The 25,195-nt window shown below is 45.4% G+C and overlaps 1 protein-coding gene across 20 annotated transcripts in view; it reads left to right on the forward strand.

The window, feature by feature from the left end:
• ADGRL3 (adhesion G protein-coupled receptor L3) overlaps window positions 1–25,195 on the forward strand; it is a 1,133,398-nt gene that overhangs the window by 757,445 nt on the left and 350,758 nt on the right. For all 20 annotated transcript variants that reach the window (XM_083179292.1, XM_083179295.1, XM_083179293.1 and 17 more), the window contains one exon: window positions 14,489–14,698. In XM_083179292.1, the coding sequence (XP_083035418.1) occupies window positions 14,489–14,698 (210 nt within the window). The remainder of the gene's footprint in view (window positions 1–14,488; window positions 14,699–25,195) is intronic.

A 25,195-nucleotide genomic window follows, 5' to 3' on the forward strand; every position in this document is an offset into this window, starting at 1 on the left:
ATGCCCCTCCCCCGCCAAATGAATCCCCTCACCCACCACACAATTTTTGTGTTTTTATTTTATTTTGTTTTAGTTTATGTATTCTTCTATTGTTTCTTGCTCTTTCCTTTACTGACAAACAAGTGCTTGGTTAAGTTTGCTCTTACTTGAGCAATCACTATATAGCTGACCATTGAATGATTTGTTTCCCCTTCCCCTCTAAACTGAGTTTTCCTGGTCAGAGATGTCATGTGACATTCCCCTACTTCGAACCCATGCATGCCCCCATTACTCCCACTATGGAGCATGAACTCGACAAAAGCATCCGCTCCAGAGGTTTGCACATGCACATTTTACACATGCGCATGCACAAACCTGCACCATTGGACAGGAGACAGAATTCGACCTGCAGCGGGCGGGTCTGAATTGCCTCCTATACATACCTTCATACAGTATGTGATGTTTTACATCCTTGCTGGCGGGTCGCCAGAACGTACGCGCTGGCGACCCGCCAGCAGCCTCGCCAGCGAGGAGACTGAGACGCGCGTGCGTCTCACGCGCACGCGCGTCTCAGTCTCCGTCGCTAGAGCGACGGAAACCCTGTCCGTCTCCGCCTCAGGGAGACGGACAGGGTTAGGGGGGGTTAGGGGGGGTGCGGGCAGGCGGCAGGGACCCCGGGTTACCGCCGGCAAGCCGGCGGGGACCCGGGGGAACGGATGGAAGCGCCGTCGGAAGGGGACGCGCGCGCCGCTCGTGCACGCGCGTCCCCTTCTCACCATCGCCATGGCGCTGGCGGGGGATGGCGGCTGGCGACGCCAGCGCCATCCCCTGCAAAGATGGGACCTGACCCATCTGTACATAATTGTGCTACTGTCTTTTTGTCTATGACTTATTTTGATCTTATACTCTACCCTTAAAGACTAATTCAGGCCTGGCCAACCTGTGGCTTTCCAGATGTTGTGAAACTACAAATCCCATCATGCTTTGCCACAGTTTTGCTATACGGGAGTGTTAAAACTGTGGCAAGGCATGCTGGGATTTGTAGTTTCACAACATCTGGAGAGCCACAGGTTGGCCTGTCCTGGACTAAGTGATTTACTTAGAGATTCATGTAAATATCTTACATTTACATGAGTGATGCGTTCATTTCTGTGCATAGAATTAAACAATTACAGCTTTTTTTGTGTTGTATGTACAGTTATACTTTTATTGTTATAGTTATTAACTTTTATTGTTATACTTTGCATGACATACTTACGGTCTTGTACAATTGTCTAAATGATGAATAATATGTATTGTACATCAAAGTTTGCTAAAATAAATAACATTTAAAAAAAAAGACAGAGAAAATAAATATTGATAATATAGTACATTCCTAAAAATACATGGTACATACACCTTCTGGGGTATATTTACTAAAGTGCAGGTTTTTAGAAGTGGAGATGTTGCCCATAGCAACTCTTTACTGCAACTTTGTGATGCTAAGGATTTCTGTACACTTGAACAGATAGTAATTACCTGGACCTAGTAACACAGAAATGCTATTCTAAGTGAAAAAATAATCATGCAAGTTTAAATTACATTACATTACCGACAAAGGCTCAAAGAACCGGTCCTGGTTTTAAAAATTCAGGGGAGCAAAAATATAGGTATCCCCAGGATTTCTAAAACCAGCACCAGGCTCAAGTGCCGGTCCTGGTTAAAAAAATATGGGGGACAAAATGACTAGGGATCCCCCTGTATTTTGGCAACCAACACCGGGCCCAAACAGCCAACAGGGTAATGCCACAGCTGGGGGAAACTGTTTAAGTAAGTTCCCATGGCCAAAGCATTTATCCCTTTGGCTGGTCAGCCCAGACAGGGACCCTGGTGGAGTGGGGACCCCCCAATAAAGGGGTCCTCCCTCTAGAGTGACCCCTGCCCAGGCTGTGTTTGGGCCGGGTGCTGGTTGCCAAAATATGGGGGACCCCTAGTCATTTTGTCCCCCATATTTTGGGAATCAGGACCAGCCCTTGAGCCTGGTGCTGGTTTTATAAATCCTGGGGATTCCCTATATTTTTGGTCCCCCATCATTTCTAAAACCAGGACCGGTTCTTTGAGGACAGGGTTGGTTATGCTCAGGAGGGGGGACCCCACGCCGTTTTTAGGTTTTTAACAAAAACGCACAATAACATATCTACAACATCGCACTTGTCCACTAATTTGCACATTTTCATGACTAAAACTGGCACATTTTCATGACTAAAAATCGCACTTTTATCACACAAATTTGCATTCCATTAAATAGTAGACTATTTAAAAAAAAATCTCGATTTCGGAAAATGCGATAATGTGCGAATTCAGAACCTTATTAAAACTTGCATCCCAGTAAATGTAACCCTGTATTCTAGGTCTCTGTTGGATCCCATCTTGTTACTAGTGTTACCATAATTACAGTATGTGTGACAAGAGTGTTACTATTGTCTTGAGGATAAAAGAATTATCACTACTAACTCCTATGACCAGTGGTTATTTCTATATGTTAGGTTTAATTACTGTATAATGTGGGACCATTATTATGCTAATTTTAAATTAGAGCAATGACAAGCACGATATATATATATATATATATATATATATATATATATATATATATATATATATATATACACAGTATATCCACAACTTCCCTAGCCACAGGGAGACTAGCACCAGTCCAGTACAATGCTTGATTTTCAAATCACATTTATTCTTTAAAAAGATAATGCATCCTTATGCCATAGAAGTATAGTGACACCCAACAGGCTATACATTACATCACATGTTTCCTCGTCATCCTCGACGGCCGTTTCGGTGCTATATAGCACCTTCATCAAGAGGGGTTATTTAGAAACTGCACATAGGACAGGCATTAAATATGGTCTCAACATGCGCACTCACCTGCTGCAATCAGCGCCGCTCACCATCATGATGCAACAACTCCCTGGCCTCTCTGCTGTCAGCCGTCAGCTCGGAATCCCCGCACCGGAAGTGATGCCAGTAATGGAACCAAAGTGCCGACCAGATTGCAGGGGGAAGGAGGAATGGTTCCATTCAGCCGGAAGCGCGCATCATTGGAGCTAAAGTTACCATGGTGACCTGAAACAACAGTGTATGAATACATTGCCCTCACCATATTGAAACACATAAACAAATGATTACACACACAACAGAGAAAATACAACATATAAGAGATACAGGGCAAATACAATTTACTGCTAAATATTAGAGGCATTCAGTGCAGTGCTGCTATGTACTATTGAACTAATAGTCAGTAACATTACAAAAAAGGAACAAAGGTGAATTCCTCATTGAGGCCATTAGGACGCATTGAGTTCAGTTCATAAATCCAATAACACTCCTTTTTTAGGAGAATTTTATGACGGTCCCCTCCTCTCTTTAGCGGAGGTACATGTTCAATGGGCATGAACTGAAAATCTTTAGGTGAATGTCCACATTGTACAAAATGTCGTGCCACTGGCGGCGTGTTCGCATCAATTTTAATAAAGGCTTTCTTGATGGACTATCTGTGTGCACCAATGTGCTCTTTGAGCATACGCATGGTTTTCCCAATATAGATTCTATTGCAGGGACATTTGATAAGATACACAACAAATCTTGTATTACAGTCCATGTGATGTTTTACAGTATAACTTCTGCCTGTATTTGGGTGTTCAAATTTGTCTGACACAATCATGTGTCGGCATAGGCGTGCGCAGCCCATTTTATTAGTGGGTGCACAATTGGAGGGGCATGTCTATCACCACCTACTGGGCGTGTCAATCACCGCCTACTAGGCGTCAATGACGTTGCGGGGGTCCCGGACGGCGAATTTACTTGGAGATGATGTCAACTCCAATCGCCGGTTCAGGACCTTCCTCCACCAGGTTGGATGCCAGGGGACAATTTGATTGGGTGATGCCGGTGTAAAAGGGGACAAATGCCGGGTTGCACCCAGGTCCAAAAACCCGGGTGCAACCTGCTATTCTGCCATTTTGGTGGTATCAGTGACAGAGACTGCTGCAGCAGCTCATGGCCACAGTACCACAGTAAAGAGCCATTTAATTTACTTTAATATTTTGTTACAATTTTTTCTCACCAAGCAAAGCAATCTTTCTTGCTGCCTCCAAGGAGCAACACTGGCTGTGGCTCAGGCTGGCTTCTTCTGTGGCGTAGTGGCTGGCTGGCTGTCACTATCTATGTGACCAATGTGAGGAAGTCCCAGCATGCTGGCTCTGAAAAAGGCAGACGGGAAGTATGTGAGATGGGAGTAGTGCGGGTGAAGGGGCCAGAGTGCGAGCGGGATGGCGGGCGAGAGGACAGGGGTGCGCACTGTGGCCGAGTCACAGTGCGCAGTGACGTTTATAAGGGCGGGGGCTCACATCAATGGAGCCAGCACTGTAGGTCCACTGCAGCACCCAGTCTAAACACAGCTTCCGCCGCGATGATCTGTGTGGTTGGCGTGCGGGCTGGTGGTCAGTGGCGGCAGGCGGTTAATGCAGTCCTGTCAGCCACCAGCTGGTAACCGGGTGTTGCGCAATCATGAGGGAGTGCTGGTGGTGATTAGGAGGTGCCTGTGCACCCCCGGCACCCCCCGTGCGCACGCCTATGTGTGTCGGCAATTTACACAGCCTGGACATCGATGGGCCCCTGCTTGCCTTGTCAGCCAGTGTTTCAATTTGTCCCCTTTGGGACTAATGTCTGAGTACGTCAGCTGTTGTTTTAAATTATGGCTGCGTTTATAGCAGAACAGAGGTGGAATGTGGCGCACAGCACCTAAGGTTGTATCGGTGCTCAATATGTGCCAATGTTTCAATATTGAATTCTTTATTGCTTTTGATGCCACCGAGTAGGTACTTGCAAAGTGCAGTCTTACACTACTCTCCTCTTTTGTCTAGGAGTCAGCAGTTCGTCTCTCGATGAGCCATGCTCATGAGATTTGTAGCATATTTAAATTCTATTCCGGGTAACATTAGATTTACTATTAATTTCAGTTTTGATAGTATACATTACCTGAATGTATTGGTCAGTATTATTAATGGTGAATTCAGGACCGCATTGTTCAAGAAATCAACAGATAGAAATACGTTGTTATTGGCAACGAGTTTTCACCCCCAGCCGCTCAAGCGTGGGTTGCCATATTCGCAACTAAGGGCAGTCCGTATAACATCATGCCCTGAGGAGGTAGACACAGTCCTTGACATAAACTCACCATCGGCAACCTTTTTGCCGCACAGTTTAACAAAACTTATTTAACTTATAACTAAACTTAACAGTAAAAATAAAGAGACAGACACAAGTGCTGGCGTTTAAAATATATTGTCAAATTTATTAATTGACATTTAAATATCTCTGACTATTAAGTGGTAGGCAGCCCTAAAGAATGGTCATAGAAAGGAGGGGGTAAAGATCACACACACCATTCAAACATCGCTGGTGTTCAAACTCTCCCAAACACACCCACCCGTCCGGATGGTGCAGCCATCCCCTGTCCAAGGGGCATGTGCTGACGACATATCAAATGCCGGGAGAGCGCACCCCACTATCCTCAGATGATTTAAAATATACAAGACCGTTCTTTACCGCCACAGCTAGGCCTCAAGCCGCCGCAGCACCGCCACCACTATAAACGCACAGCACTAGAACTAAGCCAACTAATCAAATTGTCAAGGAAGATGGCCATTCCTTCCTGACTCAAATGGACCGCGTCTGGTCTATACAGGCTGTCCCGCTTGAACGCAATGCCATCATGGTGGACGACGCCCCCTCCATTTTCTAGCAAATAACGCTGGACTGCAGCGTTCACCTTCTTACGGGCGCCATCCAAGTGGGCGTTCCTCCACACCCTCCTGGGGATCATGGAGGACCAGACCAACTGGCAACTGGGTAGCACCTGTGCAATGATATGCAGATCTCTAATAATGACGGACCTCAGCTCTAAGACCGTGCAGTGCCCCAGGTCGTTGCCACCCAAGTGCAGTATCAGCACCTCAGGGACTCCAAAGTCCTGCAACGATTGCCACAGCAGACTTTGCAAATCACTCCAACGCATTCCTCTCACACCAATCCATCGGACCCACTGGGCCCGCGGACACACGCACGCAGCCAAGAGCTCCCGAGACCTTGAAGCCCAATGCACAAATGAGTGGCCCATCATCCATATCGACTTGGCATCTCGAAAACCTGCAATATGTCAGTAAACAGGTTAACCAGAATGCAAAGGCAATAAACATGAGCCACAGGCACACCAGGGGAGGAGATGGAAGGAGGAGAGAGGAAGAGAGATAAAGAGAGAGGAGAGAGACCATGGCCGACTGGACCTTGAGGCACACTGCACAGAAAACCCCTGGAGTAAACTAGCAGTAAGTACGCCATATCAAATTGAAATTAGCCGAATTGTGCCCCTGGGGGAAAGTGGACCACCTCAAGACTCCCACTAAGATGAGACGAGTATTTATGCGTCCAGTGGGCCGTGGTCAGGCAGGACAGAGAGACCAGGCCGAATGTATCTGCGGAATGCTGCAGAACGCCATCGACCCAGAGACTGAATCTCTGTGTCGGAATGGCCCGTCACAGCAGCAGATGTGTCCGCCCCGATCCTAAATGAGTGCGTACCAAACTCCTTTGGATTGAGGCCAAAGCCCGCCCCAAGACATGGCAGAACTGGTACTTGGTCAGCGATGAGCCATGCAAATGCATGAGCCACGCTCCAGGGAGGTCGGGCCGCACCAGTGCAAAGGCGTTAGCCATTTCCACCGGGCAGATCCTTTCCACCGAGCATGGCTGCAATGACAGCCAGCGACCCCTCCCAGCCTGGTCAGTCTTTGAGCGGCGCAAGCGGCACAAAACCAAATCGACCTGTAAAACCACATCCTCCCTCAGAAGCGGAGGAGGTCGAGACCTTGAGGGAGCCACCAGCTCACCAACCCTGAAGGCTCCATGGAAAGCCATGGCATAAGCCAAGCGAAATAGCTTGACTTCAAAGTCCGAGCGGCATATGTCCCGTAGAGACCCCAAAAGAGGGGGCAAAAGGAAGATATCAATCGGCCGCCGACTATCTGGAGCCACAGGTACGGCTCGCCGCCAGCCCCCCAAGGCTCGAGCCACAATAAAAGATTTTGCCGGGTCCGACCTCCCATAGAGCGATGAGAAGAACGACACACCAGCCAACAAACGTCTGACAGTTGCCACCGAGTGGCCTCCAGAGTATAAACTCCACACAAAGGCTAACATGACCTCACGAGGAGTCTTACCTGCCTGAGGAGCGGACAGTCTGAATTGCTCCCATTCAAGCCAGCCGGCCTGATAGCATCTTAAAATCCTAGGAGCAATAGCCCGCATGGCTAGTTCCTCCATGCTGGCCTGATGACCTGCCAAACATAATTAGGACAAAGTTCACCCACCAGGTCCGCACCAGGTGCCAGGGATCTAAACTTTGCCCATTCGCCTCTGGACAAAGCATCTGCAAGGGAGTTGTCAACACCCGGCACATGGCGAGCCACAAAATGTACATTAACCTGCAGACAGTGGAGCACTAAGCGTGCAAGCAAATGCACCACCGGCATTGATGATGCGCTTTGCTTATTAATGGCCTGCACCACTCCCAGGTTGTCACACCAGAAAGTGATGCAAGCATCCCACAATCTATTGCCCTCAGAGCTCCATGGCCACCACTATCGGGAAAATCTACAGCAGCAGCATGTTCCTGGTGAGCCCCTCCCTCACCCAATCGACGGGCCAGGTGGAGGCGCACCAGGATCCATGTAGGTAGGCCCCAAAACCCACTCCCCCCGCAGCGTCAGTGAATAGCTGTATTTCCTCGCTGGTCCGAGGGGGCGAAGGCCATATCAGGACCCCATTAAACTGCCGCAAAAATACCTCCCAAACCCGCAGGTCACGCTTTAATTCTGCATTTAAACGGACAAAGAACAGTGGCAGACATTACCCGCTAAAGAGCGTTCAAGCTTTCTGCAGAATACCCTCCCCATTGGTATGACCCTGCAGGCGAAATGGAACAGACCCAGTAGGGACTGCAGTTGACGCACGCGCAACTTGCCGGAGGCCAGTACTTGGTCGATTGCCCCCTGTAGCCGTGCAAGCTTATCAGAGGGCAAGCGGCAGCAACCAGCAACCGTGTCAATCTCGATGCCAAGAAGGATAGGCACGAAACGGCCCCTCCGTCTTGTCCACCGCTATCGGGACCCCAAAATGTCTAAACAGTTGCTGCATTCTATCAAGCAGAGCCCCGCATCTCGGTGACCCCGCAGGGCCCACGCACAAGAAGTAGTCCAAATAATGGGCGACCCCCAATTCGCCGGAGCTCTGCATGACGCACCAATGCAAGAAACTGCTGTAGCATTCGAAGAACGCCCATGACACTGAACAACCCATGGGGAGACATCTGTCGACATAGAACCCAGAGGAAAGCTTAAACCACATAAAGCGGAAAGACTCAGGATGCAAGGGGAGTAGGCGGAAGGCCGACTCTGTCGACTTTGGCTAACAATGCCCCCGCCCCGAACCCTTGCACTATCGCCAGCACTTCTTCGAAGGATTGGTACCGTACATGACACAATTCCTCAGGAATCGCATCATTCACGGACCGACCTGGGGGATGAGACAGGTGTTGGATGAGGCAAAATTTTCCAGCCTCCTTCTTGGGGACCACGCCAACCGGGGAGAGGACCAATGGAAAAAAGGAATGTACCAGCGCGGGCTGAGGAATATACAGTATAAATTATATAAACAGAACGGTATCCTTTACAATGTAATTTATTTGTTAATAAAGTTAGTATTTAAAAAGCTGTATCTTTTGTATACTTGTATAAAATAATATATTAAAAAAAGGGGGGGTACAGTAAAATGAGTGGACATTCAATGCACATCACAATTACAATGGTGAAGAGGCATACAAATATGCATATTACCACACGGACATCTCGAGTTGTGGTCCCATAATAGCAGATAACCAGGTGGCCAGTATAGTCCCGAAACAGAGTCCAGTTGGTGAATTAGGTTCCTCTGATGGGGAAGATGGTATAACCTGGAGGGCTTGATGGAAATTCCAATGGCTGCCTCGGATACTTGGTCCGGATGGGAGGGTGCAAATGCACGTGGTGGTGTCCTTGTTGTGTGGATTAGTGTCGGATTGTGGTGATGCGCTTGAAATAAATATCCACAGTGTGAGGGCTCAACGCGTTTCTCTGGGACAGACACCCAGCTTCTTCAGGAGCAAAGTATAAATGGGTCCCCAAACATGGGCTGTATAAATACCACAGTGGTGATTACCAGATAGGGTACAGCTGTACAATTGAAAACTGACAAATAGGATACCATTCATCAAAGTGATTAAAAACATAATTTTCTAGAAGGCAGAGAACCAAGCCCGGGATTGGAGGGGAGGGGACCCACCATCCTACCCAAGGCCAACTCTTTTAACACCTTCTCCAACACGACCTGTGGCATTGCCACGGCAGACTTCAAATTCCTAGGGAAGCCGGACGTCACCTTCCCCACTACGGGGAGGCGAAAGCCGCTATCAAAGCCACTGCCGAGAAATGCCGCCGCATCCATAAGGGGATATTTGCACAGCCAGCTGGCCATACGCTCCCCCGAACATACTAAGGAGGGCCCCCGGGACCCTGCTTGGGAGCCTGTCCACCTGATTTAGGTTTTGGGCAATCCTTAATTGCATGGGGACCCTAGCACTTAGAGTAGAGGTGTTTGAATCTGCAACGATTCCCTGCTGGGCAACCCGCCCCGTTAAAGGCAAAACACCTCCCCGCCGTGGCCCCCCTGGCGCCCCCTCAAAAGGACGAAGCAGCCCTGTGAGGGGTAGCCGGGGCTGCAGGCACTGCCGGGGCTGTGGGCACTGCTGTGGCTGTAGAAGATACTGGAGAGGCCGACCTCTTCAAACCCATCCAGATCTCCACATCCTTACATCCGAACATCATGATGTCAGAACCCGACTGCTTCCGTCGGAATTCCTCATCATAGGTCCACCATGAGGTACCCCCTTCGTTCACGAACATGGCATGCATCATATGAATGTAGCGCCCCATGTTCATGTGCTCCTGATGCCTAGTCTCCAGGTAGCATGCAGCAAACATAAATAAGCCAGTCTGCCATCTCTGGTACGTGCAAAAGGCCTCCTCCCCAATGCCACCCCGACGCTTTGCCTCCCGGTAATCTTTCTCCGCCTGCGCCGTCATGGTGAAAAAACTCACGTATTTTCCCTCATTAATTTTGTCCCTCATGCTGCGCCTCAGGCCCCTCAACACTGCTGTATTCTCAGTGTACTATATCGCCCTTAGGATACAATGGGGACCCTGAGCTCCCACTAGAGGACCGGGACCGACGACGGTGCCGTCTGGAGCGTCTGCGTCTGCGTCTAGATCTGTGTCCCCCCTCCGCCCCAGATGTGACTATCTCTGAGTCATAAGAGGTAGATGAGCCAGAGCGCCTACACCTGCGCCTTTTGCGCACGGTTGCTGACTCACCTGAAGCTGCAGCCACAGCCGGCACAGCTACAACTCCCGAGGGACCAGCCACTTCTTCCCATGCGGCCGTGGTAACAGCGGCTGTGGAGACAGGGAGGGGAGGAGCAACCAACGCCCATGCCGACTGAGGGGGCTGTCCAGCCGACACTGCAGGCCTGTCTACCTGGGGTGCCAGGCCCAAGGCTGCCAGGACGTGAGCTGATACCACGGACGGGCTCAGCGCTTGCGTACTCGGGAGACGTAGCCACAGGGCTCGCTCCAGGCCCTTGTCCGGGGGCCTGCCCAATAAAGGGGCTGAGCATGGACACTAAGCGCTGCACAGCAAACACTGCAGACCCTGCCTGGCCTGTTGACACCGGAGGGGAAGACACCACCGGTGTTACCGTTGCCGGGGGAGATGCCACAGGCACAGAAGCCCTTCACACACGCTGGGACAGACGTCTGGCTCTGCTCAGCCACTGCACCCTTGCCCTGAGCAAAGGGGACATGCCCAGCGCATCAGGAGCAGGCAGTGGGGGAGAACTAACGGTGTCAGCCACCAGCGGCGCCACTACAGGACCCAGCACAGGTATACCGGATGGACGCCCCGCCCCCGTGCTGCCAGTGCCTTGCCTCAAATCCCCTGAACGGACCCCGGGCCTAGTTCTTGGGGCCCCCCGACCCCCACGCCCCCGTGCAGCCCTGCGGGCCACCCTGCTGGCCATCCCCTGTCCTCCTCTCCCCCCGCGAGCAGCCAGATGAGGCCGCGCTGTACTCCGCTGCGGCGCCGCGACGCGCAGGGCCACGTCATCAGTGGCCGCAGCCCTAGTACCCCCCGCCGCCGACCGCCTACCACCCCGCCCGCGGGTCGCAGGACCAGGGGCTGGCGGTGCAGCAGCAGGGGAGGCCACCGCGGCATCGCGGTAACGTGGAGGGGTGCGGGCAACTCTGCTGGGGCGCGCCATGGCTGAGGTCGTGGGAGTCAGCACTACTACCAGAGAGGGGCACTATATAAGAGAGAGGAAAATGTCAGGAGAGAAAGGAGTGAAACAGAAGAAAAAGGGGTGAATAGAAAAAAACAAGATGGAGGATAGACAGGGAGCAATGATACAGCACCTTTCTCCTTGGAAAGCTGGATCATAGAGGAAGTTCACCCTAACTTCCTTCTGCCTTAAGCATAGACAGCTTCACCCTACACCCTGATTGGCTAATCCCTACAAAGTCAGATCCTAACCAGCAGCTCAGGTACCTTCGGTGGTTTATGACACCTCCTGCTTAAAACAGCCCTCGGTTTTCTGAATGTGCAAAGAATTCCTGGATAGGTTGTATGACCCCAGAGAGGTGCAAGAGGCCAGAGATAGGTGTAAAAAGAGAGACGAACTGCTGACTCCTAGGCAAAAAGTGGAGAGTAGTGTAAGACTGCACTTTGCAAGTACCTACTCGTGGCATCAAAAGCAATAAAGAATTCAATATTGAAGCATTGGCACATATTGAGCACCGATACAACCTTAGGTGCTGTGTGCCACATTCCACCTCTGTTCTGCTATAAACGCAGGTTAGGGAAAAAAAAAAAAAAAAACAGTTTGTATCCCAATTGCACACTGAATGAGAAAATAACTACATATTAATCAGATAATACAGAGATCTTGGTTGCATATATCTGCAGATATAGGGCTAAGCCCCCAGGCCGTGCGTCAAGGCCTCTCTGTCACTGGGGGTCCCTAATACTAGGTATGGGTCTGGGGTGTGGGCCCCCAACATGCCGACACAGGCTGAGTACTCCAGGGCAGCACACAAATGAAAATTAGTAAGGGTTAATAAGAAGCACATAAGTGCTATGTAGGGAAGTGAAGGTGGGATTAAAATACAAAATATATACAATGTGATAGGAAAAATAAACACTTTATTAACTCTTATTTTTCCTCCCTAACACTTTATTAACTCTTATTTTTCCTATCACATTGTATATATTTTGTATTTTAATCCCACCTTCACTTCCCTACATAGCACTTATGTGCTTCTTATTAACCCTTACTAATTTTCATTTGTGTGCTGCCCTGGAGTACTCAGCCTGTGTCGGCATGTTGGGGGCCCACACCCCAGACCCATACCCAGTATTAGGGACCCCCAGTGACAGAGAGGCCTTGACGCACGGCCTGGGGGCTTAGCCCTATATCTGCAGATATATGCAACCAAGATCTCTGTATTATCTGATTAATATGTAGTTATTTTCTCATTCAGTGTGCAATTGGGATACAAACTGTTTTTTTTTTTTTTTTTTTTCCCTAACCAGATTTACCCCTCCCTGTTGGCACCTGAATGACACACCTCTGATTGAGCAGCTTACCAACAAAAGTGTTCTGCTATAAACGCAGCCATAATTTAAAACAACAGCTGATGTACTCAGACATTAGTCCCAAAGGGGACAAATTGAAACACTGGCTGACAAGGCAAGCAGGGGCCCATCAATGTCCAGGCTGTGTAAATTGCAGACACATGATTGTGTCAGACAAATTTGAACACCCAAATACAGGCAGAAGTTATACTGTAAAACATCACATGGACTGTAATACAAGATTTGTTGTGTATCTTCTCAAATGTCCCTGCAATAGAATCTACAGTATATTGGGAAAACCATGCGTATGCTGAAAGAGCGCATTGGTGCATACATATCGTGCATCAAGAAAGCCTTTATTAAAATTGATGCGAACACGCCGCCAGTGGCACGACATTTTGTACAATGTGGACATTCACCTAAAGATTTTCAGTTCATGCCCATTGAACATGTACCTCCGCTAAAGAGAGGAGGGGACCGTCATGAAGTTCTCCTCAAAAAGGAGTGTTATTGGATTTATGAACTGAACTCAATGCGGCCTAATGGCCTCAATGAGGAATTCACCTTTGTTCCTTTTTTGTAATGTTACTATTAGTCCAGTAGTACATAGCAGCACTGCACTGAATGCCTCTAATATTTAGCAGTAAATTGTATTTGCCCTGTATCTCTTATATGTTGTATTTTCTCTGTTGTGTGTGTGTAATCATTTGTTTATGTGTTTCAATATGGTGAGTGCAATGTATTCATACACTGTTGTTTCAGGTCACCATGGTAACTTTAGCTTCGGTGACGGGCGCTTCCGGCTGAATGGAACCATTCCTCCATCCCCCTGCAATCTGGCCGGCACTTTGGTTCCGTTACTGGCATCACTTCCGGTGCAGGGATTCCGAGCTGACGGCTGACGGCAGAGAGGCGAGGGAGTTGGTGCATCATGACGGTGAGCGGCGCTGATTGCAGCAGGTGAGTGCGCATGTTGAGACCTTAATTAATGCATGTCCTATGTGCAGTTTCTAAATGACCCCTCTTGATGAAGGTGCTATATAGCACTGAAACAGTCGTCGAGGATGATGAGGAAATATGTGATGTAATGTGTAGCCTGTAGGGTGTCACTATACTTCTATGGCATAAGGATGCATTATCTTTTTAAAGAATAAATGTGATTTGAAAATCAAGCATTGTACTGGACTGGTCTCCCTGTGGCTAGGGAAGTTGTGGATATTAATTGCTTGACCTGGCACAGTTATTGGATATAACCCCGTGAAGCACTGTGGGATTTCCTCTACAAATATATATATATATGTCCAGATGAGGATGTCACTCGGAAGAAATAATACAATGACCACAGCTTCTTTGGTCAACGTTTCAGGGTATAACCCCTTTTATCAAGACCTGAAAAAGCTATGCAATACCACAAATATAAATAGTACAAAAAGACTTACAGTTAGTGCGCCCAACACCTGCTGTGCTGCCCGTTCGAGGTCCGGTGACATCACAAGTGTGCGTCCACAGTGACTACATACATTGTATTATTTCTTCCGAGTGACATCCTCACCTGGACATATACATTTATATTTGGTTTGGCACCGGTACAGGCTGTTTTCCATATTGTGAGTGCCGGACCTTTGGACATAACTATATATATATATGACATGTAACTTTACTTTCATTTTTTTTATAGAACACTGATGTCGTCCATGACCTCCTTCTAGATGTGATTACCTGGGTCGGAATCCTTCTATCACTTGTTTGCTTACTGATATGTATTTTTACATTCTGTTTTTTCCGCGGTCTCCAAAGTGACCGTAACACAATTCATAAAAATCTCTGCATTAGTTTGTTTGTAGCAGAATTACTTTTTCTAATTGGAATCAACCGTACTGATCAACCGGTAAGTTCTGTTTTCATTCTTTTCTGTAATGAGCTATATAAGTAAATATACTGTATATATAAATATATTAACCCCAATACTTCTCCTGCGCTTGTATGCTCCTATTAGAAATCCTATCTCCTGCTGGGAAAGCCACTGGAAAGTTAAGTGGCTTTCCCAGCAGGAGATAGGAGTTCTAATAGGAGATTTCATCTGCCGGCATCAATTCAGGACGTTCTTCGATATCTATTTGTAAGAATTGGTCCAATATTGGATAAATAGCATAGTCACTTGAATTATCTTAGCCTTTTAACCAATCCGGCTGTGTTATAAAGAAAATATTTTAATGATGAAGTATCTACCCTAGAAATCACTTGATAATCATAAATGTATAATTATCCATGTTCCCAAAATTCTAGGAATTCTCATATTCGTAATAGCCATTCAGAAGCTAACTCACGGGAATCATGGGACATTGTTTATATATTACCGTTGAGGAAACGAATAAAGAACTTATTTAGGAAATCTATCCTCATTTATTTCATGAACTTTTATGGAACATATGTACTAGTGAGTTGAGAAAAGGAATATAGGCGCTGCACCACCATTTGGGAAGAGTGTGTATATATATATATATATATATATATATAGAAATAGAGATGATGTGTGAGCAGCGCTATTTAAAAATAGAAATAACTTTATTAGTCCAGCAATACACCCTTTTTCAAGGGATAAATTCACCAAAGTCCAATGTATGGAGACTGCGGCTCCGTCTGCAATAGTACGGCATCCAGGGTCAGGATGAGACAAATCTAGGAAATACAAAAAGCAGAGGGGCGCTCCATGGTGCATGTAAAAGATATTTAATGAATTAATGAATGGAATAAACACTCTTAAAAACCAGATAAAAGCAAATGCTCGTACCAATATGATAAACTCTGTGGGCTGGTTACCACAAGATTTTGACATAAATAATGAGGTAAACTGCTCCAATGCACTGTCCGCACACTCCAGGGAGAACGGAACCACGAGCGCTGGCTTGCGCTGCCGGGACTTCTGAACCTCAAGCCGGGGAAACCACGCACCGGGCAGGCCCCTCAGTACACAGAGTACGGGTATCACAAGCCACGTTTCGTCAGAGACTTCGTCAGAGGGCGTGGCTCTGTGAATACCCGAAGCAGCTATAACAGAGATTGCCTCCAATGAGGATCTCGCAGTGGTGAATGACATCATACAACCAATCAGCATACAGCATTTGCGTAATACAAGTAAAACACCTACATAGGTGTACATACACTTCCTAAAAAGTGCTTAAACATTAAAATTTAAGAACAAGTTACCCAAAATGTATACGGATCCTTATGGGAACATTGTTATAAAATGAACAAATACATACAGTGATATATCAAAGATGATAAAAAATATAAAACAAAAAATGTTTACAAAACATGCAGAAAGACCAAACAAATACAAAGTGCCAAAAGGTGCTGTAATACCAATCCAAGTCATCATATGCAATAACCGTCCAAAACAAACATTACTGATTGATAAATGGGGTTATCTCATAACCTTCATTAAGTCCAAAAGGGACTACGGTGTTTAGTGTAAGAATCCAATGGGTTTCATGTCGCAACAGAAGTTTTTCTCTATCTTCGCCTCTCTTAGGTGGCGGCACATGTTCTATTGCTCTAATGACAACACCACTTGGATCTTTATTAAGAAAATTTTTGAAGTGTCGAGGGACTCTCTGATTTGTGAGGCCATGTTTTATGTTGCGTAGATGTTCAAGTGCTCTGACCTTCAAAGCCCTTTTGGTTTTACCCACATAATGTACATGTGCAGTAAAGCACATAGACTACATATGTGGAATTACAGTTAATAAACTGGTGCATTTTTATTTTAGACAATTTAGGATTTAGTAGATCAGCACCCTTGGCAATATGTTTACAAATTTTACAACTGTTGCAGGAATAACAACCTTTAATATCTAAAAAGGTTGAGGACAGAGGTTTACAGTTAATCTCCATTCCTCATGCACCATTCCTATATATATATATATATATATATATATATATATATATATATATATATATATATATATATATATATATATATATATATATATACATACATACATACATACATACATACATATTTGCAAGGTGAATTGGCACTCCTTAAACCTGTATCATGGCCTGGTGCCCGCCAGCTCCCTCAGGAATAGACAGTGGATGAATGAAGCGGCACTCTTAGCTCTTTCAAGAAACGACACAGAGATGGCAAACTTGTTCTCAACGTTTCAATCACTTAAGATTTTCGTCAGGAGAAATAACAATGTACATATCAAAAAGCTCACCTTATATCCCATCACCCAGAAGTGTTGCCGCCCAGTTGAAGGCATGTCCGATCCCAGACCCTGTGAGACCCGCGTCATCACAGCGCGCCCTCTACTGACATCCATAGTCGCCCAGGGACACCGGGACGCTACAGCGTCATCTACACCATCACCATGGAAACCTCGTGAATGACAGAAGTAAACAATACATCTTAAAGAGGAGGAAAGAAAAAACATATGATACCACATAATAAATGTTCATATAATAAGCAGATTACTATACTAATGCCAAGCTAAAACACATGATGTAAACCAAAAAATTGATAAATATATCTGTTAATGAGACATGACAAAGGTAAAGTCTCATTTAAACCTCTAGGATGGATACACTGAAGTTTGTTTATCCATCTCGCTTCCTTTCTGAGTAGGGCCGCTCCACGGTCACCGCCTCGAGTAAGGAGAGGAACAAAATCTATCATACGGTATCTAAGACTCGAGAGGCTATGCTTAAATTCAAGGAAGTGGCGGGCCACTGGCTGATCGCTCCTGCCATTCTCAATAGCTGCCCTAATAGATGAGCGGTGACCAGCCATCCTTTCCTTGAACTTTCTCTGAGTCTTCCCTACATAAGACAAACTGCAGGGACAAATGATCTGGTAGACAACATATGAGCTCTCACAAGTGAGATGGTGCTTGATGTAAACCTTGTTGCCACTGTGTAGGTGATTAAACACATCACCATGTATCAAAAATTTACAAGTGGTGCAGCCACATCTGAAACAGCCCGGTTTTTTACTGATAAGAAGTTCTTAACAGGTATTTTACCCTTACCAGTAATGTCTGTTTTTACAAGAATGTTGCGTACATTTTTTGACCTGAAGCCATCAGATTTGTGTCTTGTAGACCCAGATCTTTATCGGACCTGATTATGGGCCACAGTTTTTTGGAAATAGAATTAACCCTAGGTGAGGCAGTGTTATACTCTGTGACCCAGGGCAATACCTTTCTAACATCCTTTTTTACATTAGATTTTAGAAGAGCAGCACGGTCCATCAACATTACTTTGTGCTTAGAATTCTGCAAGTTTTCCATGGTATAACCGCGTTCCAGAAATTTATTAATAAGCACATCAATCTGCACAGATGCCACCTCAAGATCACAAATAATTCTCCTAATTCGCAACATCTAAGAATATAGTAAGCCATATTTCAGGCTTCTGGGGTGGCAACAGTGCCAGTGAAGAAATGTATTACGGTCCGTCTCTTTACTGTAAACAGAAGTGACAATCTGTCCATCACGTAAACTGACCTTGACATCCAAAAACTCAATAACTCCTTGGCTATACTTAAAGGTAAATTTAACGGCACTAGATGATGCATTATGATTTTCAAATAAAGAAATGAGTGGTAAAATGGGTCCACTCCAAATTAATACAAGATCATCAATGTACCTTGAAAAAAGCAAAATGTGAGCAGAAATAGAGGGGTCTGAAAAAAATAAATCCTCCTCAACATCAAACATAAAAATGTTGGCATACGAGAGGGCGACCGAAGAACCCATGGCACACCCCCTCGTCTGCAGAAAAAATGGCCATCAAACATAAAATAATTACGTGTCAAGATCAGTTCAAGCAATGAGACCAGAAAGTCTACATACAAGATGTCGACGGACAATTCACGCAATAACAACTTGCAAAAAGCAGATAAACCCACATTATGCGGGATCACAGTATAGAGGCTAGTGACATCGGCTGTCACCAGCCAAGTTTCAGATGGAAGATCACCAATAGCATTAAGTTTATTAAGAAACATAGTGGTGTCTAACAGGAAATTGGGGTGCTGCTGGATAAGAGGTTGCACAATGTTATCTAAATAAATAGCACTGGGCTGAAACAAAGATCCCCTGGCAGCCACAATGGGTCTGCCAGGGGAAGGATTCAGCCCTTTATGTATTTTAGGCAGGGTATAGAGAAGTGGCATCTTAGGATGCTCCGGCTGCAACACCTCATATACCTCTGCATTAATAAAATTCTTACTAAGCGCATCATCCAGCAACACCTTCAATTCCTGTTTGAACACAATGGTGGGATCCCCACGTAATTTACGGTAGACCCCCTTATCACCAAGTTGACGTTCTATTTCGAGGCAGTAATCACAAAGAAACTGAAGCACAATGGCACCGCCCTTATCCGCAGGGCGGATTATAAATTGTTCATTTTGTGACAAATTTTTACTACTCAGAATCATCATTCCACGAGGAGCGGACCTCCTCATCAAGAAGCCTAATGAACGTTTTGATACTAGCGTTATTTGATAAGGGATCAAATAACGATTTACTTTTGAGCGATTTCAGCTTATCAGGTAGTGGTTGTACATCAGACAGGACTGGTTTAATATTCTTCTCTTTAGCAAAATGTTCTTTAAGCTTCAACTGTCGCTGCAATTGATGCTTTTCCACTGTCCAATTAAGATCATCCGGTCCTACTGCCGGGATAAACGATAGACTTTTGGATAAAATATTGACCTTACTCTGGGATAATTCAACCGACGACAAATTAAAGATCAGGTTCTCTTTTTGGACTTGGCTTGTTTTCCTCCAGCTTTGCCCCCGTATGTTTTGCTTCACCCGGCGGGTCCTTCGTCCTGCTTTTTGGGGGGTCTCCCGCGGCGTGTAGTGACCCCTAAAGGAATCAACGTTCTTTTGGTATTATCAGCCGAATCCCTATCACTTAGCGTGCTATTGTCCTCTGCTGAGGTCTCAGTATCAACCTGAGTTTTGGGGTAACGTTGCCAGCGGAAGAAGGGTTTTCTGCGATTATCGGAGGTATTTACAGAGCCACCTGAGAGCCACCTATATACCTGATGACTCTCATAGTCCTTTTCAACTTTAAGAAACTTATCTTTTTTGAAGTTGATAAGATCTCTTTTATAAATCGTGATTTGATTATCCAATTTCTTAATCCATTCTACCTCAGTGTCCAATGCCAGAATCGGAACATTGATTTTCTCAAGTGCTTCAATTTTTTCTTTCAATGCCTGAACCTCTTTTAGATGTATTTTTTACTTCTGTCATTCACTGGTTTCCATGGTGATGGTGTAGATGACGCAGTAGCATCCCGGCGTCCCTGAGCGACTATGTCAGTAGAGGGCGCGCTGTGATGACACGGGTCTCACAGGGTCCGGGATTGGAGATGCTTTCAACTGGGCGGCAACACTTCTGGGTGATGAGATATAAAGTGAGCTTTTTGATATGTACATTGTTATTTCTCCTGATGAAAATCTTAAGTGATTGAAACGTTGAGAACAAGTTTGCCATCTCTGTGTCGTTTCTTGAAAGAGCTGCACAGTGAAAAAATTTAAATTGAGAAATTCAAAATCGGCTAGTGTGGAAAAGTTGTGACTTGACCTGAATAAGAAACGTGCAAATGCATTTTGATCTGATTCAACATCTTCTGTTCTGGCAAGAGGCCTAAAGTTTCACTTTTTAGGTGAAAATAACGAAACCTCTGCTCCGATCTAGTTAAATTTATGTCAGGATCAGGGCCTGCGCCACCATTAGGCAGCTCTAGGCATTTTTCTAGGGCGCCGGCCACTGGAGGGCGGCATTTCGCCCCTCGCCCCCAGCATGGAGGGTTAGCGTAGGTGCTGGAGTGGGCAGGGGTGTCCGTGCCGCGGACTACATTCTCAGTAGTCTCAGCTTCAACAACTGTTAAGGGATGAGAGCTTGTTATATCCTCTTCATCATCATCTGACCCCGCACCTTCGTTTTCCTCTGCAAACAATCGGAAGCCGCTGTGGCTACCACGTGACAGGATGTTTTGGATGTAGTAGCGGCCATGTTAGCTGTGGTCACCATCTGCCCTTTTCTGATAGCTTTATTGCTTTCATCAGTGACATAAAGCTGGCTGCGGCGGGGTCCCTGCAGTGAATAGAAAATAACTAGCGCTATGCGGCGGTGCGGGAAGCGCTGCTGGGTTTGAAAACACTTGCCGCACGCTGATTGGCTGAGATTCAGTTTTCAAAATCAGAAGCTAAACATCCGAAACATCCTGTCACGTGGTAGCCACAGCGGCTTCCGATTGTTTGCAGAGGAAAACGAAGCTGCGGGGCCAGATGATGATGAAGAGGATATAACAAGCTCTCATCCCTTAACAGTTATTAAAGCTGAGACTACTGAGAATGTAGTCTGCGGCACGGACACCCCTGCCCACTCCAGACCTATGCTAACCCTCCATGCTGGGGGCTAGGGGCGAACTGCCGCCCTCCAGTGGCCGGCACCCTAGGCAAATGGCACCGGCCCTGATCCTGACATAAATTTAACTAGATCGGAGCATAGGTTTCGTTATTTTCACCTAAAAAGTGAAACTTTAGGCCTCTTGCCAGAACAGAAGATGTTGAATCAGATCAAAATGCTTTTGCACGTTTCTTATTCAGGTCAAGTCACAACTTTTAGACACTATCCGATTTTGAATTTCTCAATTTCAATTTTTTTCACTCCACACTAATATATATATATATATATATATATATATATATAGGAAATACAAGAAGCAGAGGGGCGCTCCATGGTGCATGTAAAAGATATTTAATGAATGGAATAAACACTCTTAAAAACCAGATAAAGGCAAATGCTCATACCAGCGGACCCCCCTGCCCGCTCCCCAGACGACGCAGCAGGTTCCCCACCAGGGCACTGGGGCGCCCACACCCCGACTCGCCTGGGGGCGCTCCGGTGCCTTGCAGCGGCCCTGGTCAGGATGTCTTAGAGTGGTTCATTAATATACTTTAGCATAGTAAAAAGCAGTACGAGCTTGTCCTAGTGCAAAATGACTGACTTTGGCGGGAGAAAAATTCACTGATAATTGACCCATTTTCATAAGCACAATTGTGAATATTGTGTTTTGCCCTGAACGTTTTTTTTTTTTGGAGAGGATGCTATGTAGTTGAAGTGACAAAGAAAAAAAAACTTGGGGCAAAAAAACGGAGTAAATACCTTTTGTTTGCCCTTAATAGAATAATGAACACCTGTGTCCTCTAATGTCCATGTTGGGGCCAAGAGAGGCAGAGAGAGAAAAAAGAAACTCTATTGTGAAAAAACTTTATTGTGTGTGTTCACCACTGGAGATTTAAGGTTATTTTAGAGAAATACAGTGACCAATGATTGAATCCTTAAACATCACCAACATCATGGATTAAGAAAGGAAAAATGAGGCTCACACACTGTTCCATGTAAATATTTCTCTCTAAACTTAACCCTCTCCACAAGGCCTTGATTTTGTATTTATTTTTTGGGGGCATAATTTGCCATATACTACCTAGATATTTTTGTGGCGCTTCCTGACCCTTAATAGTGATCAAGAACCTTCTATTCTATTTTCATTTTAAAATAAATAAATAAAATTTAGTTTTAGAAATGTAATATTTTCTCTTTCCTGTGACATAAGGATGCCCCCACCCAGAGTTTCTTTTTTCTTTCTCTGCCTCTCTTGGCACCATCAAGTATATTGTTTATCTCAGGGGTGCTCCACTGACAGTCAAATATTTAGGAACCCCAGATACCACAAGTATAAGGGGGTGATCTATGACACATATGCCCACAGACTGGGCTCATGTCAGTTATCAGAGGAATTCTACATTAAAAATAACCAACTAAGTATGCTATACTTCTTACCAGTGCGGTAATTCTCTCAACTACCCCCTACCCACAAAATACTCTTTTAATGTCCAACAAACTCTTTACTGAATGCTACAGTAAGTTCAGTAAACAATGCATTACACTCTGTTCTTTAGGTGCAGTATTTAATACACTTCTGTTTATTGTCTTTACTTGTGGCAGTTTATTTTAAACATGAATTGGGTCTGAAAAACAGTTTTGCATCCCCTATGCTGGCGAACATGAATGGGCTGCATTACAGCATATAATTATGCAAAGATAAGCCAATATATTAACAGTTAAATACGTTGAAGTGTATTATAATGTAATAAACAAATACATCTAATGTTTAGAAAAATAAAATCAAGAACATTGATTCAAAAATAGCAGGTTATTCATTCTATAAATGGTGTCCAGCAGTACATTTATGCCAATCAATGTGTTCATTTCTAGGCAGGATTGATCAGCACTTTAACGTATTTAACTGTTAATATATTGGCTTATCTTTGGCATAATTATATGCTGTAATGCAGCCCATTCATGTTCCCATCATAGGGGATGCAAACTGTTTTTCTGTCAATAAACAGAAGTGATATGTAAAATGATACATTAGACAGTTTACACTGTTATTTGTAATAATTATTGTAACAGTTACTGTCATGATTAAGCACCATTCTGATGCCGGAATGGGCCTAACTGTACCTACCATGTTATTGATAAGTGACCTGCATGTATCCTGTATTTTTATGAAGAAATTGTGGGTAAAAAGGTTATTCCAACAACCCCTGCCCATCTGTTTGAAAACTCAACAGGAAAGCAGATGTTATCTCCTTTCCTCCTGCATCTATAAAACTTGTACTGAAGTCCAGGATCTAAGGCATAGAGGTCTGGCAAATGTCTTCCCAGACCAGAAGAGATGTCAGGAAAGCAATTCCCTTAGAACTCTAGAATGACACCTTATTTGAGATAAGACCTAGGAGACCCCCAGGGGGGTGATTGAATGGCTAAATTGCTCAGCTTCAAAAGGGAAGTCAATTAGCCAGCCCCTGGGTATATCCTAAGGAAACCTCTTGACAGGGAGATTCCTGAGGTGGGGGCTGTTATTGTGTGTGTTTTGCAAATCTTGAAAGTGTGTGTCTCACAAGACATGTGGTTCATTTTCCTTGGGATGATACGGGTCTGATCCGGGTTCCACTCCAAACTGGTTTCATGCTGTGTATTCCCCTTTTTGTTTTATTTGAAACTATTTTTACGTTTGACTTACCTATTAATCATATATCTTGTAACTTATGTTTTCTGTAATATACTGTAAGCCTTGTAGTGTTTTCACTTAATTAAACGTCATAAATTAGTTCTGGTGTCTGCTGTTTCCAGCCCAAGCCTCTGACGAATTCGCCAGAGCGCTACCGTGTACCTCATAATTTGGTGTGTCGGCAGAATCAAAGCTGTCGTGGACTAAGTCCAAAAAACTTACTTTGATTGGTGGCAAGTGGAATCGTGGTGAAATACGCACATGCTTGGGATACTCAATAAAAGTGTCACGTGGCCGGGATTCTCAGATTGCCGTATCTGGGGAATCGCCGCCTAGGACCGTGACAAACTGGTGGCCAGCGGTGGGGATATTTCAAAAAGCAATTTTTGTTTTTTATTTGGATAACTTAAGTGAATACATTTCACCAGATACCAAAACTCAAGGATTATGTAGTAGTGTAAGTCCCCGTAAAAGCATTTTCTGTTCCCCATCCCTGTTTTATTATTTTGGAGGAGTAACTGCAGCAGAATGGCAGCTACTTATAAGGAGGCACAGATTAAGTGGAGATTGACCTGTGAGACTTTGGAGGAAGATACAGAGCATCACGATGGCAGCCTTGTGCGTGAGAGTTCACCAGCCAGGGCTACTGAGGTAGCAAGAGGTGGACTTCGTACTGAACATTTACTTTCTGCGGAAATTAATAGTGTTAAGTTGGATCGTGATGTGGTCTCTCGTATCAACCGAGTGGAGCCTGCCAAATGGCAGACCAGGGAACAGATGATCAAAGTCCTCAGAGATGTGGATCAGCAGGTAGCTGGGGGGAATCAAGCGAATTCCAGGTCTGAGGTTGGTATTCATTCTGGTTCCAGATCAGAGGAAGAGGAGAAGCAGACAATGAAGATTGCAGGCCCCACACACCGTGGATTGGATGCCTACAATTACTGCTATGCTTTGGATCTGTATATGCAAGAGGCTCTGAAGTATGTGAAAGAGCCAGATAATTCATTGGTGCTGAAACTGATAATGCAGTTTAATATAAGGAAGGCTACTGCTGCCAATAATGTGATGTCTTGCGCTACTGTGGGAAATGTGGTACCAGGTATAATAAGTGACCCGGTGGGTCCTGTGTGCACTGCAGACCTGTCAGATAGGGAGAGAGTGTCCCTTACTGCAGCTTCACCCACAGACCCCCCTTCTTCTTTTCAGGACACAGACACACAGCAGAAGGTCCCTGCACACCCTGAGGGCTCAATAGAAAGTGAATCTTTCAAAGCTGGAT

The sequence above is a fragment of the Crinia signifera genome, chromosome 1, assembly GCF_055691185.1.
Source record: "Crinia signifera chromosome 1, ASM5569118v1, whole genome shotgun sequence".
Taxonomy (NCBI): domain Eukaryota; kingdom Metazoa; phylum Chordata; class Amphibia; order Anura; family Myobatrachidae; genus Crinia; species Crinia signifera.